General features: G+C 32.5%; 1 protein-coding gene across 1 annotated transcript in view; it reads right to left on the bottom strand.

Annotated features, from left to right (window-relative positions):
- The window catches only part of ngef (neuronal guanine nucleotide exchange factor), a 32,613-nt gene that overhangs the window by 12,316 nt on the left and 2,762 nt on the right, over nt 1-17,535 (bottom strand). Inside the window, exons 2-5 of the mRNA XM_087795602.1 lie at nt 12,919-13,015; nt 7,067-7,381; nt 6,832-6,896; nt 1,125-1,372 (exon numbers count right to left, since the gene is read on the bottom strand). Of these exons, the coding sequence (XP_087651728.1) occupies nt 1,125-1,372; nt 6,832-6,896; nt 7,067-7,381; nt 12,919-13,015 (725 nt within the window). The remainder of the gene's footprint in view (nt 1-1,124; nt 1,373-6,831; nt 6,897-7,066; nt 7,382-12,918; nt 13,016-17,535) is intronic.

The following is a 17,535-nucleotide window of genomic DNA, read 5'->3' as shown; positions in this document are numbered from 1 at the left end:
TAAACTGAATTTTAAAGGCTATGGATTGAAAAATATAGGATTTAACAAATATGTTTTTGAATTATTGTAACAAGAATATAAGAATGTATGTGTAATTTAAAAATGTTAATATTTTTTAATCCAATTATTAAAAATAAATTATAATTATATATATAATAAATAATTAAAAATTCAACTCATCCTTTAAATGTAAAAATTATGATTTTTTTAATTTATATTTATTTACTTTTTCATTTCTTTATACATAGTCGGATAATTTAATTTTTCTAAAGATTCAATATTTTTCTATTTATACCCTTTAAATGTTGTCTGGTGGTACTATTATAACAACTTCTTTATATTGAATTCAAAAGGCAATTAATTTAAAAATATAGTATTTAATAAATTAATTTTTGGGATTTTAGAACAAGAATATAAAACTCTACGTAAAATTAAAAAAAATCGTTTTAAAAATACTTTTTTTTCAATCCAATTATAAAAGAAAACAACTAAATCAAATGAATCCTTTAAATATACAAATAACAAAATGTTTTATTTGTACTTATTCTTTTCATTTCTTCACACGTAGAGTCGGATATTATGACTTCAATAATGAAAAAATTACATTTTCTGAATTCTATATTTTTCTTTACATTTTTTCTGGTGGTACCAACATTTTTATATTGAATTGAAAAGGCTATGAATTTTAAAAATATATATATAGTTTAGAAAATGTATTTTAGAATAATGAAAAATAAATAATATAACAATAAAATTGAATTTTACATGTATTAAAAGACCAAACTTTGAATACAGACTTTATTGAAAATATAAATTATAATAAGCGCTTTGTGACCCTGGTCTGGAAAAGCGCTCTATAAATATAAATGACTTACTTACTTACTCATATTATAGATTTCAATTAAAATAGGAATAATTCATTTGATTTAAACTTTAAAATGTTACATTCAAGCCTTTTATATTCTAATGCCACTAATATACTCTAATAAATAACCACCACAACTTTTTGAATAGTAAAAAAAAAAAAGAAGTATATTGAGAAGCTATATCTTGTCTCGTTGTAGCCTAAAGTTACTAAAATATAATATGAATTGATAGAATAAGACAAATATACACAATCTCACCTCCTGCATGATGATCTCTCTCTGGGGTAACGTGTCCAGCAGCTTGCTCGCCTGCACAGCCTCCAGATTCTGCCACAAGCTCAGGGAGCGAGCGTTGTTCCTCAGCTGGAGCTGCAGCACCGGAGGGGAAGACCCCCCGCCGGACCCCGACGACTCCTGCAGGAGCCCCGGAGAGAGATTCTCCAACTGTCGCCTCTGTTCGATCTCCTGCTGCTTGGCTGTGTCGCGGTACTCCTGGTATAAGAAGGCTGCAGGGTGAAGAAGAAGAAGACATTCCTTGGTGTCACTTTTGAAGCACAAAACATTGATATGTGTCATCGTCTAGACAGATGGAGACGATATGCACTGCTGTGAGCTACAAGATTTATAATTATAGTATCAGTAGATCAGTGACGTCACAATATGGATTTAATATTTTAAATGCTGGAAGTCAGTTTTTTTGTTGTTGTAATAAATGTTGAGGGTTTTTTATTATTATTATTGAATAATTTGAATTTAATTATTTGTATATTGAAAGGTTTTTTAATAATTAATTTCGAAGAGTAAAATATATTCAAAATCAAGGGAAACTTACTTTTTTTTAACACATTTTCAAATTCAATTTGTTTCTAAATTACAGTCTTTTAATTAAATATATTAATAAATAAAAAAAATTAAGTCGTATTCTTCTAATATAAAAATAATGTGATAATTGAAAAAAAAATGATATGAAATTTATACGAAATTGTATTTTTGAAATATTAGAATTTGAATATAAAAAAAAGAAAAAAATCTATATGAAAACATTATATATATATATATATATATATATATTTATATATATATATATTATTTTAATGTATCAATATTTTAATATTATATATATTTTAAGTATTTAATTCATTCAAGAAAATAAATAAATTCTTTAAAAAAAAAACATTTCCTTTATAAACATTAAAAACGTTTGAAAATTCGAAATTTTAAATTGAAACATTCAATATTCTGATGACACTGATTTACTTTTATATATAACACATTGATTTTTTATTGAAAATCAACGTACTTCTGAAGTAAAGTAAAGTAAAGTAAGTAAATAACTCTTCAATCCAACACTTCTGCTGTGTCTCAAATCGCATACTAGCGAACTAAAAGTTAGTATTTTTAGTGCGTTAGTGCGTCTCAATTCTTAGTACGCCAATTTAGTGCGCCATGCACACTAAATTGGCGTACTAACACGCCCACAAAACTGAGAATGGTTCGATGGACACTAACCACACTAAACAGCCGCCATCTTAGTGACGTTTTAAACGGAAGTTACGTCATATATAAATGCATATATATTCATATACTTACAGGTGCATTTTCCGCAGCAGTAGAAGGATAAACATGTCTTCGCTGCTGATAGCAGCTTAAATATCTCGCGATTATTTAGATTCTCATATTTTTTCTTTATTTCTTTTTCCAAACTTGCAAAACGTGCTGCCAGCAGGTGTCGATAGCGTTCAAACATCTGGTTGCAACATCGTTAAATAAAAGTAGAAGAAGAAGCTGTCATGTGATTTCCGGTTAGTGTGTAGCAGCAGTGTTTGATTTGAGACATACTATCTGTGGAGAATTTGCATACTAGTTAGTACGTACACTAAACTGATGCATACTAACTTCTAGTATACTAAGAGTAGTATGCGATTTGAGACACAGCATTCCTGTTTAGTGGAAACAGGAAGTGCTAACAAATGCTAAGCTAAGCTAAAAATAACTTCAAATGTGTGTTCATGAGTGAGGATCCCTCACGACTTTTAACACTATTTTATAGACTTTTTCAGTTTTAATGTCGAGGCTTCAATACAAGAGGGACTTTACAGACGAGCAGTACGGAGGTATTTGGATGTTTTTAAGTGTCTTTTTGGACAAATATGAAGATGAAGATGAGTTAGCTTTTGTCACTATATTGAAATGAACAAACATTTTTGTCTATAACTTTAAAAGGAACAAATTACCTTGAAAATAACCCCTTGTTCGACATGAGGGTGAGTAGAAAATTTTGGGTGAACTAAGAAATTAAAGAATACATTGGTGACACATATTTATCCAATCTGAGTCTTTATTTAGGAGGAAAAACATAGAATAATTGTTTACAATTTTAGTTGCGCAAGTGTTTTTTTTAATTCAAAATGAACCACTAAAAAGTGATGAACATTTATTTAGAACTGGCTGAATTTATATGAAAACTGATTGAAATGTATTATTAATTCATTATTCCAAAATGGAAAAACTATTTACATGGTAATTTGAAATTATAGAGACTGACTCTTTTAATTTTTTTCTTATTTCATTTTGATTTTTGTTTCTCTTTAATGCCTGCACTTATTTTACAAAACCTGATTAACAGTCTTGAAAATAGATCAATTAATCATCAACAACTATAAGCATACAGTTTATAGTCAATATTTTATTATTGATTTTTAAGTTTTTTTTCTTTACAAGACATAGTCTGGAGAAAAAACAGTTTCCAAACATGATAAATCTGCAAAATCCAGATTTATCCGTTATTAATAATAATAATAATAATAATAATAATCTCTATTTATATAGCGCCTTTCTAGACAACATCATTTGAAGGTAGCTGCCTGCTGAAAAATGATCTTAATTCCATATTTTCATGTAGATTTAAAGTCTTTATTGGTGATTTTAACACATGTTTAAAGTGTTTGTCAATGTCATGTGCAAGAGTGTTACAATACACTTAAGATAAGGATCAATTGTTTGCATTGAAGCATCATAAACACAAGGTCAAAGCTAAATATGATGCGTGTCTCGCTTCAGGTGAACAAACACGCCGATGTAAACATGTGACGGACGAGATAAGTCGAATATTTGTGATTCTATCGTGGCAGTGAAAGTGTGACACAGAAGTGGGCAGCGTTGTTGCGTAATAAAGTGTGTTTTAGTGTGTTTAAAGCACATGTTTTGCAGCAGCCTCCACACAAAGTTTTTCAGGTGGGTTGAAAGTTTTTTCCAGAGAAGAAGAGACTTGTCAGGGAACATGGGCTGAGGGGTATATGGAGAGGTGAGGCTACTTTTGAAGAAGCGTTGCGTAACATCAGTCATATACGGATGGTCGGGTGGGCGTTGAGCAGGATCGTGGATTACATAAGATGATGCTCGCTCACAGCTGAAGTTGAACTCCAGGAGATAGAGAACAGGTTGTCCATCACGTATGATCGATAATGCTCATATATAGATGGTTGGTTCAGGCTGTTGACCTCCTCAGTCTGAGGGTTGGTGGTTCAATGCTACTGACATATGATCGACTGGCCAGAGGTGTTGATAAAATGCAGCGATCATATTTTAATTTTTTTTGTTGCTTCAAATCATATTTGATTTTCTAAAATAATTGTTTACAATTCAAGTGTTTTTAAAATCTTTATTTCTTTTTATTAATAGCCTTTTATATTCAATTTTTTATATTTCAAAATGGTACATTTGTCCCATCAGAAAATTGTGATAATGAAATTGAAAAAAAAAAAAAAAATTTAGAAAATGTATTTTTTGAAATATCAACTCTATATCAAACTCTTAAGTGTAAAAAAAAAACTTTTAAGTATTCAACTATAACAAATAAAATAAATCTTTTAATATAAGTATGTGAATCATTTATTCAAGAAAATAATTCAATTATTTAAAAAAATCCATTTTTAAATTAAAAAAAATATATTTATGTTTAAGTTTGTACATTTGTGTGTTGCAAATAAACTTCCTGCCACTAGATGACAGCAGTCTATACATCATCCACAGCTGGTGGAACAATTAAATCCTGCTCGATCCTGGGAATGACTTGGGATGAGAGGATACAGTCGACTCAAGCAGTTACGACCTCGTCAAGAGTCATGTGGTCTGTAAATTCTGCAACACCAGAGTCAAGTACTCGACAATACTACAAATATATCCTCGTTACTACAGTATCACAATATATATATCAATCATCCAAAACCATCCAAAATGAAGAGTTCAACCATGATGCCTATGTCAGAATTAACAGTTCTAGTTAAAGTATCTTCTTGTGGAGAAAAGGTTACATTACAAAGGGTTAAAGCTTCTCTAAACAGCATACCGAAAATAGAATATAGAAAATTAAAACTCTAAAATATAATTTACTGTTAAGAATGTTGGTAACTCCTTCCATGAGTGTTGTGACAACAGACGGTGTCGAGAGTCTCAACTATTTACAATATAATTGATTAAAATTGGCCTTAAGTGCTGTGTTTATGCCACTAATAACATAATAATGATGAGAATAATGGACAGACTCTTAGTTTGGAAACAATATATAAAACTGTTGTGATGGTGAGTTCAAGGGTTCATCGTTTATTACAGTTTATTACATTTTTCCAAATGTGTAGTTAAAGGTTCAATAAAAGTTAAGCACTGAAAAACCTTCCAGATCATGACTCAATACAATATATATATTGGCGATGAATGTGAGCAAAATTTTCAGTAGATTTTTTTAATCTACCTAAAAATTTCCTCCTGAAGTTTCATCTTGTTATTACAGTTCTGGCCAGACACCAAGAAAAAAGTCTCTGCAGCAACCGTGAGTTGCTTTTCAATCTGCCTCAAGGACAAAAGAACGTTTCTGCGAGGACTGAAGGTTTTATAGGGAAACATTTCCTTTTTTTAAACTGACATTGCCCATATTTAACCGAATCACATTTTTACAAGAGAATTAATTAACGATTTGTCAAAATAATGCAATTTTAATAAAATATGAAGCACACAATTGTTAATAGCTTTTTTTAAATGGATGATTATTTTCGTTTTTTCAGTGTTTTTTATTTAAGTCAGTGATTACAATCTGCTTTTTTGTGTGTAAGAGTGAGTATATATGTGTGTGAAAGTGAGTATATATGTGTGTGAGAGTGAGTATATATGCGTGTAAGTCAGTAAATATATGTGTGAAAGTGAGTATATATGTGTGTAAGAGTGAGTATATATGTGTGTAAGAGTGAGTATATATGTGTGTGAAAGTGAGTATATATGTGTGTGAGAGTGAGTATATATGCGTGTAAGTCAGTAAATATATGTGTCAAAGTGAGTATATATGTGTGTAAGAGTGAGTATATATGTGTGTAAGAGTGAGTATATATGTGTGTGAAAGTGAGTTTGTATGTGTGTTAGTGTGAGTATAAATGTGTTTGTGAAAGTGAGTATATATGCGTGTAAGTCAGTAAATATATGTGTGAAAGTTAGTATATATGTGTGTAAGAGTGAGTATATATGTGTGTAAGAGTGAGTATATATGTGTGTGAAAGTGAGTTTATATGTGTGTAAGTGTGAGTATATATGTGTAAGAGTGAGTATATATGTGTGTTAAAATCAGTAAATATGTGTTTGAAAGTGAGAATATAAATGTGTGTAAGAGTGAGCATATATGTGTGTAAGAGTGAGTATATATGTATATACTAGTGAGTATATATATGAAAGTGAGCATATATTTGTGTAAGACTGAGTATATATCATTCAACTATAATCTGGCAGAAACCCTTCTCTTCTTCCATCTTCATCATATTCATAAATCTTTGTCTTGCAGCCTCGTGACGGTATATTCCGAGGCCCTGACCTAAGAAACCATCAGCCCACAGTCAACTAAGTAAAAAAAAAAACAAGAGGAGCAGCAGCAGCTCTGGAGGTGGCGATGTGGGTGGAATACATTTGACAAGTAAGTCCTTACCGATGTTTTTGATAATGTTGAGGCCGGGACTGAATGCCTGAGAGCGTTCTCCATTTCTGTGCTGCCTGAGAACACAAAACACATTTAAAAATGAGTATTTGTAACTGAATTATCTTTCGTCTGGTTTTTCACTTTGACCACACAAGTATTGTCTTTTCCTCGGATTCTTAGTTGGTTTGAATGACCAAAAAAAACAGAAGAAGTATACAAGAAAAGATCTCTATTATCGTCCTACCTGAGGTTGGCATTGTCCTGCTGGGATCCGTCCGAGCTCATGATTCTCCCGACGGCCTCCTGGACCGTACAAGCCGAGGCGGTTTTGTTGGACAGCTCTGTGATATCTCCGCTCCTGATGCCGTGCGTCTGGTAACTGATCATGTCGGCGCTCCGCCTGCTGTTGGACGAGGCAGCGATGTCCACGCTTCCTCCTCCCACCTCTCTTCTCCTTTTCTCAGCATCCTTGTTTTGCTGGAAATCTCTGCTGCCGCCGCTCTCACCATTGCTTGGCAACACAGGACTGGTGCCATGTAGCCGTGGTGAAGGTAGAGGTCTGTACGAAAGGATCCGTCAATCATCTGCCTTCAAGTCTTCACACGAGCCCGACATTGACAAACGTCTCCATCTTTATACTATGATGTCTTCCTCTTGTTACAAAGGTTTGTGTGAAAAACCATTTGTTTTCTGAGTTTTATGAGTCTTCTGCCCCCCTTGTGCCCCCTTTTTCTTGAACCTGATGGAGTTGACCTTTGACCTCCCCCTTAAACCTTTATGTCGTCATTTCAAGACATTTTTTCTTCAACAAAATTCGATGCGTTTCAATTTTCAAGGGGTTCTTTAAGCCTCTTTTTCGCCTCTTTACAATAAATGATATATTTCTTCTGCATTTTGTAAATGTATAGTTTTGAATTTAATCGGAAATATTTTAATATTTGTGGGGGCCTTCTGCGACCCCCGATACAGGTTTAGTCCTCTTTCCGCCCTCTTACAATAATCAAAATGAGCTTAAATTCTAGATAGATTTCTTCTGTAACATGTTATATATTGGGTTTAAATTTGGAGTTGGACATAATTACATTTGCATAGGGGTCTTCTGCCCCCCTTGTTCCACCTTCCTCTTGACCTGATCGAGTAGTCCTCCCCCCTAATACTGACTCAGAGGTAAGTAGTCTACATGATCATATTTCAAGAAAGTTTGTCTTCATTAAAATTGGAAGCATTTTCCTTTTCATGGATTTCTTTAAGTTTCCTTTCGGCCCCCTTATGATTATCAAAATGAGCTACAATTCTAGAAAGATTTCTTCTGTAATATTTTATATATTGCGTTTAAATTTGGATTTGGTCAAAGTTACATTTTCATTGGGGTCTTCTGCACCCCTTGTGCCCCCTTTTGCTTGACCTGATCGGGTTGTCGGAGGCAAGTAGTATACATCATTAATTTCAAGATAGTTTGTTTTAAATAACTATTCATTACTTACTTATTTACTTACTTACGTCATTAAAATTTATGTAATTTTCTTGGGGGTCTTCTGGCCCCCTTCGTGCCCCCTTACATTTGACCTGATGGAGTTGACCTCCACCCTCAAGCCTTCACTCAGATGTCAGTAGTCTATATGATCATTTTCAAGACAGTTTGTCTTCATCAAAATTTGCTGTATTTCAACTACAACGGGGGGCTAATATTCTGGAAGAATGTATTTTATATCATGTAAAATATTGAGTTTAATCGGAATTTTCATTTTCATGGGCCCCCTTATTGGGATTTCTATCCCATAACTGAATAACAAGTTTAAATATTGGATTTTAATAGTGGAATTTAAATCAAAATTAAAAATTAAAAGCCAGTTTTCTGAGCTACCTTGGACTCATAAAACTGTTTCTGTAATTTTGACTTAAAACAATGACACAACGGGGGAAAAAAGTTGCTCATGTTAATGTTAGAGTTGCTCATTTAACAGTTGATGAACACCTGAATAAACAGCTGATCCAACAGCTGATGAAGTCAAAATTGAAGGTGTTACAAATGACTCCACAGAATTCTATAAACTGTTGATGATGACATGACAACATTAGGTTAATTTGTTCATATAAACACACTTTAAACCCTCAATAGGCCTATTATGATGCTATACAGTATAATCAAAGCGGAATCCATTACTTCCTAACATTTTTAAATTGAATTATGGGAAAATATAAGTTCAAATTTCAGGTGAATCGAACACATTTATGAATAGAATAAAACACAAAGAACAAAAACAAATTTCATCGATTGACGTTTCTCATCATTTGACGAAACAAATCCTCCGTCTTTCATTCCCAGTTTGTGGGGATTTAGGATTTTTTTTTTTGTTCTTTCTAGTTGGCATTTTCTCTCCTCTTTTCCTCGACCGTCTCATTCTTCACCAGTCGGTTGAATAAGCTAAAAAACAGACCGTGGACAAATCACAGGGTTGTAAATGGACGAGCGAAAGCCACATGTGGTCGTTTTTAGCTCTGACCTTTGCCTCACATCCTGCACGCAGGGATTAGAAAAAGCGCTCAGATGCAGAACAAACGCATGGATAGACGGGAAGTTAGGGCGGAACTGCTGAGTTCAAGTGTGAAATATGAGCAGTGAGTCAAGTGTTGACCATGTTTAATTCTAATAAAAAGGAGAGTTGTTGGTTTATTTGTCATCAAGACTTAAACCTCCGAGGCTTCTTGACCACATTGTTGTCTGAACAAACCATTAAACCGACAACTTCGTTCAGTGAAATTGTGCTTCTGGATGAATAAAGCATCAATTTAGATTCTCATCATATGACATCATGAAGATTCCGGAGCTTCTGGAACTCCACGTCCTCGAGGACGTTTCACTTATTTTTCCAAGCTTATCCTTTTTTTTGTGTTGGAACTTCTTACAGTTCATACGTTTATATTTATCGTGAAATGTCCAAACTGAGACCTTCTTTTCTTTCTGACACATTTGTCAATGATTTGTTTCAGTTTAAGAGTGATCTTGTCATTGAGTTTACTATCATAACTAAATATATACTCAAACATTTGCACTCAAACCAAAATGTATTATTTGTAATAATTAACTTAATATTTCCAAATATTCTGCTGTAAATACAAATAGAGTTATATTTTCTTGAGAATCTTCTTTGGACTACTGCTTTAGCTCCTTCTTTGTCTTCTTTTCTCCTTCTCCTCCTCCTTCTTTTTCTCTCTCTTCTTCTTCTTCTGCCCCTTCTTATTATTATTCTGCAAATTCTTCTCTTCCTCTTCTTCTGCCACTTATTATTCCTCTTTTTTTTCTGCTCCTTCTTATCTTTCCTCTTCTTCTTCTGCTACTTCTCTTTCCTCTTCTTCTTCTTCTTCTGCTACTTATTTTTCCTCTTCTTATTATTTTTATGCTCCTTCTTCTACTTCTTCTGCGCCTTCTTCTACTGCTACTTATTTTTCTTCTTCTGCTACTTCTTATTCTGCTTCTTATTCTTCTTCTGCTACTTTTTCTTCTGCTCCTTCTTCTTCTGCTGCTTTCCTTTCTTGTTCCTCATCTTCTTCTTCTCCTTCTCCTACTTCTTCCTCTTTTTCTTATTCTGCTCCTTCTTTGTCTACTGCACCTTCTTCTTCTGATACTTCTTTTTCTGCTCCTTCTACTGCTACTTCTTCTTCTTCTTCTCCTTCTTTTTCAGCACCTTTTTCATCTGCTTCTTCTTCTGCTCCTTCTTCTACCTCTTCTTTTTCTTCTGCTCCTTATTCCTCTTCTTCGTTGTCATCTTTATCTTCTTCTATTATTATAATTATTATTAATAGTAATTACTTTTCTCATGTGCATGATGGCCAACATGTTGCAGTTCTTCATCCAGGGTCACAGCAGGTCACTGTAATTCCATGTCATTTGCGACAAACCCATGTCTCTGCATGCACGTGAATTCTTCTTACAGACTCGTAGTTCATTCTTCATGTTCGAGCGAAGATCCCAGTGAGTGCAAATGGAGTCGGAGAGTATAGGTTGTCATTGTAAGAGTACAAATTATCAAGCTAGGAAACAAGGTGGAGCATCAGAGACGTTCTCCGGTCATTTTTCATTGTCATTATTTGTTATCGCTGCTGACATGCACAGTTTGACTGACATTTTTTAGGCGTTATCGGTTCATTTGACTCATAATGGACTCAAAAGAAACAATTGACTTAACAATTATGAGTGACTCAACTATTAATAAGTCATCTGCTGTTTAACCATCCCTATACTTGACCTTCCCACTTCTGTATCCCTCCCGGAAAAATAATTGGAATACTGGAAATAACTTTACTGTGTTCTTATCATTTTTATCGTAACATTTATATAACTGTAAATGCTAGCTGGAATACATGGGGCCTCATGTACAAAGAAGTTTGTGGATCTTTTACTAAATACATTCGGAAACTCAAAACCAGAAAATGGTGCACATACAAAAATATTCAGATGTATGAAATCCGCGCATGCAAAAATAAAACCACTTTTCCTTTCCTTTTTACATCCCAATCAACGTAGAATTAAGCGCAGACACCATCATTTGCATATTTAAATCATATCTAAAATGAACCAGAGTTGGAGAGTTTTCTCTCTGCAATCAGAAAAGACAAATGAAAATGTTCATTTTAAACTGGATTAACAGTTTATATTCGTTCATTTAAAACATTTCTGACATGGATCACATACTTTATATTTAAATGAGTGCAGACGTGCTCTGATGTAAATATCTGATGTGTATTTTACATACAAGGTTATTAACGGGAATACTTTATTTACAGAGACGATCAAGGGCATATTTGAAACATCTTAAAATTGAGTTTAACCAGAATAAAACTGTAAATAGGTCATTTAAAGCATTGAGTATTGATGATGTTGTGACAATGGTCTGATCGTCTGAGCTTCATATGAATGTGTGTCGCAGCTGCAACACTCGCGCAAATTCTTGTTACGTTTATGAAATTAAAGCGTTTTGTTTACAAATAACAAAATCGAAAAATCATGTGACTGTGTATTTATATAAGTGTGTTTTTCAAGGATATCGCTCTGATCACGTGATCACATGAGGGAAACTTTAGCCACTTTCATTCTGCAGATAAATGTTTAATAAAAGGTTTAAAGGTTTGATAAAATGTGATGTTGTTCCACAAGAACGTCTGTGACTCTCTTAGAGAAAGACTTGAAGGATCAGAAGCAGATAAGTTTGTTCTTTATATTATTGAAAAAAAAAAGCCTATAGTTCTATGACATTTTTTCTGAAATAACGGATTAAAATATTCAGAATAAAATGATCGATGTTGTCTAAATAAATAGGGATCATCCTTTTGATGAATGAGAACGTATTTATAGGTTTGTGAATAGTTTTATAACCACTCGTGTTTGTGTTAATTTTTGATCAATACTGACCGTTAATGTAACTTTGATGTGATCATCTCAACGTGACTAGTGAGGCTGACATGCATCTAAGCAGTAAATAAGGTGTCGGGAAGTCCGAATTTTTTAACGCTCTTTTCCATATTGATATATATATGGACTTTGGCTTTTTTGTACGTACGAACCCTTAGTACATGATGTTGGTGTTACGCATGTAAAATACATTTTAAAGCCAAATTGCCAAAATACATGGAAGAGAAGAGAGAAAGTGAATAATGTCTCTTAAAAATGCAGAAAAGAGTGATCACAGTGATTTAATATGTATTAAATATGGTATGAATGTCATTGATGTAAATGCATTTTCATGGGGGTCTTCTGGCCCCCTTGAGGCCCCTGTTGGCCTGATCAATTTGTCCTCCGCCCTAAAACCTGGACTGAGAGTTCAGCAGTCTAAGTGACCATTTTCAAGCCTTAAGAATATGCAAACACACACACACACACACACACACATATATATATAAAGTAACCACTCGAATACCTTCAGTGTAGAGCTCAGACTGAAAAACAACAACAAGCCTCAGAGCTAATTCTTAAAGCTCTGGCATGCTGCTGCTCTGTGTGAGGAACAAAAGCTTCAAGGCTGAATTCACATTAGTTTTGCTCAGGCCTGAAGTATTACATGTATGTGTGTGTTGAGCAATGAAAGCATGTGCGCTCACCGTCGACTTCCAGGCAATAATGGTGACTTGAGTGGCATCGGATAGTTGGAGGTCGATCTGTTCGGTGAACTCTGGTCGACAGTCGTCCTCGGAGGAACTGTCGAGAAGGAGCAGACGAAACATGACATGTAGATTTGATCATATGGTAAATCTGCTGACTCAACAAACCTTTATTCGAAAATAGTATGTAAATGACTTTTCAAACCTAGACGAGGCACTACAGTGGATTGATTTCCGAGTAAAACATGCTAGAAGAAGAAAAGGTGAAGAAAGAATTCTTATAAATCATCAGTCAAATAAATCAGTCATTTTAGTGAAGTCAAGTTGTTTCATCACATCTTCATTTTTTTTTGTGATGTCAGTAAAGAATAAAATAATTAAATAAGATAACACGCAGAATAAGCAATAGAAAAACAGAACCAAGCATCAACTATTTTACCTATAATCAAACAATTTTCAACTGTAATGCAACAATTTTTAACTGTAATCGAACATTTTTCAACTATAACCAAACAATTTTCAACTGTAATCCAAGTATTTTCAACTATAACCAAACAATTTTCAACTATAATCCAACTATTTTCAACTATAATCAAACAATTTTCAACTATAACCAAACAATTTTCAACTGTAATCCAACTATTTTCAACTATAATCAAACCATTTTCAACTATAATCAAACATTTTTAAACTATAATCGAACAATTTTCAACTGTAATCAAACATTTTTCAACTTCTTTCCAACCTATTTTTTACTGTAATCAACCATTTTAAACTTAATCAAACAATTTTCAACTATAATCAAACAATTTTCAACTATAATCAAACCATTTTCAACTGTAATCAAACAAATTTCAACTGTAATTAAACAATTTTCAACTAAAATCAAACAATTTTCAACTGTAATCCAACAAATTTCAACTGTAATTAAACAATTTTCAACTTTAATCAAACAATTTTCAACTATAATCAAACAATTTTCAACTTTAATCAAACAATTTTCAACTATAATCAAACAATTTTCAACTAAAATCAAGCTATTTTTCATCATACCTTATCAAACAAGATTGAGTAAGTATTTTGAAAGTTCCCTCCTCACACACACCTCTGCTACACACTTGAAGGTGTGTCTTATCACGCACCGCCTGCAGAATTCTTTGATTCAAGTTCCCGCCCTCTGGTCGCATCACTTACTGTCATGTTCCTTTGATGCTTTAATGTACAATTTCCTGATCATCTGATCTACGTCAGGCTCGTGGAAATGGAAAAAGATGATCAGTTTCTTCTGCACCGTGGCAGGAACTGAATACTAGTGAGTCAATGTTGGACAGCCTTGAATATTGCTCAGGAAAGAACAAAGCATTGTTTGTTTGAGTCTCTACATACCTGTGACACCTACATACGTTTCTACATACATCGACGTCTCTTCATCTATCATGTAGTATCTTTTTAAAATATCATCTTTTTGTCAGCAGTCGAACCTGTGTTAACTTGAATCCTGAGAAAAATCTGCAGTATCTCAATACTACAAGAGATTCAGTCCATAAAAGTATTTCTACTTTGTATATATAATACACAAAGCAATCTACTACAACAATACATACATTACAAATACTCGACTAAACCAATATCATCCTTTCATTTTGATCCAAGTGACACCAAGTAACAAACAATATTTGACTAAAAATTCTTCGAAACATGTTTCATAGTACATGAAAAATGCTAAACTATTTATTTAAGATAAATAATCACATAATTAATAACTGAATATAAACAAAGCTACAAAGACAACAATTGTTATTGACGGCTACAAAGTTAATCACTCGGTTTAAAATAGACTTTATCTTTCAGTTAAAGGTAAAAAATCTATCATCTTGACTCTGTTCTAAAATGATACTTTTCATCCCATCAATTCAAACTATCTTGTCAGTTGCGGTCCGAAAGAAAATACACAAAATATATGAAATGATTACATACATTTGTGACTCATAAACTGTGATAAAATTGATTTATAATATATATATATATACCAGTAAGACCACTGTATATTAAAATAATAATATTAATAATAAAAAAAAATATTTTCTTTACTTCTTTTATTTTTCACTTTATTTTATTGTCCCTGAAGGTAACTTAGTATTATTATTATTTGTATTTCAATATCCAGACATGGTTCTGATTTTACTTGTAAAACTTTACATGTATGTGCAGAAAAATACCATTTCTGTTATGGTCTGTTTCAATAATCTAATTAAATAAAAGTGTATTATTGTCTTTCTATTATTAGAGGCTTAATCATCTCTGTGTTCTTCCTTCACTTTTATTTAGTTCAACTTCAGTTTGACTCTTATTGTGAGTCTCTGTATAATTGTTGACGTCCATCATTTCTTATCTTATCTTCAACATCTTTATAAGTCACCACATCAACATGAACATTCATCATCTGCGCACCAGAAGGGGAATATCACTGCGTCAGAACAACAGAAATAGTTCCGCATATTTCCTTCAGTAGTTGATCAACAAGTTGTTTCTAATTAGTTTCTCCTCCAACCTGTTATTAGTCGACGACAAAGGGTTTTCCTTTCGTCTGTGTTCGGTCGGTCTGACGGCAGAAGGTCGACCGAGGATAAATATTGATTCTTTCCTGATCTCATCTTTAACCTTAACCTTAGCCTTGTGTTTTTTATTCCTTCAAAATTCTTCTTCTAACTTATCAATACATGTTCAAATGTCTCTCCTGAAATGATGAATGGATCATAACTAAGTCACTGGATATTTTGTTTCCATGAGCTCAGTTTTTCCTTTAGTAGATAGGAAGAACTTTATTGAAATGACGTGGGCGAATACATCTCATCAGGGGCCACTTTATATACTGTGGCTGTGATAAGGGGCCGTCAAGCAAAAACAAACAAAATAATAGAATAAATAAAATGGAAATTCTTAAATAAGCATTAGTGCTAATCTGATTGTGTATTATTCAATTTGAATATGAATAATATAAAACATGTATTTAAGGATTCTAAAAAAAAAAGAAGTACATTTTATATATTTCTAAATTAAAAATAAAGAATATCAAAAACATTATGCCATAAAATAAGTTTATTAAAATCGAATTTAATATAAATTCCTTTTAAAAACGAGAAAGATATTATATATAAATAAAGATAATTATTTTCTGAAAATTAACAACATTACCGATATAAAGTACAGAAAGAAAAAAGGAAAAACTCACTGTGATCTTTAACAAGCTACATGTAATTCTGGACTAGTAATAAAATGGTAAGATAGCCATCGGAAAAATAAACAAAACTATACGTTTTATAGTATTATTTTGACCCTCAAGCGGCTGCATTGATTAAGTTTCGTTACTTTTCTCTTTTCTTCTTGGCGACTCTACTACTCATTTAGACTATTGTAACAGTTTATCTTTGTGTGTTAACAAGAAGGATCTGTCTCGCCTGAAGTTTATACAAAGTCTAAAGCGAGAATTCTGAGATGCTCTAGTAGAAGAACTCACATTTCCCCCAATCCTTAAAAGTCTTCACTGGCTGCCAGTTTCTTTCAGGATCAATTTTAAAATTCTGGTTTTAACTTTCAGATCTATTCATGGTTAAGCTCCTCCTTACATCAGAAAGTCATGAATTTATGGAAAAACTTTAATAATAATTGCGTGAAACCTGTTAGAATAAACTCATTGTATTGATCGTTTAAACAAGTTAGCTCATTGAAGATAATCTATTCCTGAGTGTTCCTGTTTTGTATGTATGTATTGTCTCTTCTCTGCTGTCAAAGGTCGTCTATGTGTGGGCATGAATATAAACAAAGTGGATATAGTCAGAAGAAAAGTTTATTTTTATATTGTGTTTAAAAGAAAAAAGGAATTTATTTGTCCCTTTCCAGCCAATACTTATATCAAAACAGTTTTATTTTTCCTTATCGCATATTTTTCACCTAATAAAAATTAATAAACCTAAAAAAAACTAATAATATGATATAATAATATAATAAATATATTGTAGAAAACTTTTAAACCAAATTGGTATTAAAATTGTAATAACATTAAAATTGACTCATGAGACTCATACACATAATAAATAAATAAACGTAAATAAACAAATTATTTTATCTCAAAGAAATATCTTCTTAATATTTTGCTTCTGCTGCGTCAAACTGTTGATTTTCTACAGGTTTATACAGACACTCAAGTTTATCATCAGTTGTTTGGATTTTTAACATCCAGTCAAGCATGAGAGACGTTAAGGGATCATTGTCATCCGTCGTCAAAGCAAGAGCATCTTGAAATATTATCTTGAAACATTATACTGAGATATTATCTTGAGATGTTATCTTGAAATATTATTATAAAATATCATTGTCATCTGCCGTCAAAGCACGAGCATCTTGAAATATTATCTCGAAATATTATCTTCAAATATTATTTTGAGATATTATCTTGAAATATTATTATAAAATATCATTGTCATCTGCCGTCAAAGCACGAGCATCTTGAAATATTATCTCGAAATATTATCCTCAAATATTATTTTGAGATATTATCTTGAAATATTATAAAATATCATTGTCATCTGTCGTCAAAGCACGAGCATCTCGAAATAT

The sequence above is a fragment of the Callionymus lyra genome, chromosome 7 (assembly GCF_982586985.1).
Source record: "Callionymus lyra chromosome 7, fCalLyr1.hap1.1, whole genome shotgun sequence".
Lineage (NCBI taxonomy): Eukaryota > Metazoa > Chordata > Actinopteri > Syngnathiformes > Callionymidae > Callionymus > Callionymus lyra.
Note: the sequence above shows the minus strand (reverse complement) of the source record. Positions and strands in the feature narration are given on the sequence as shown.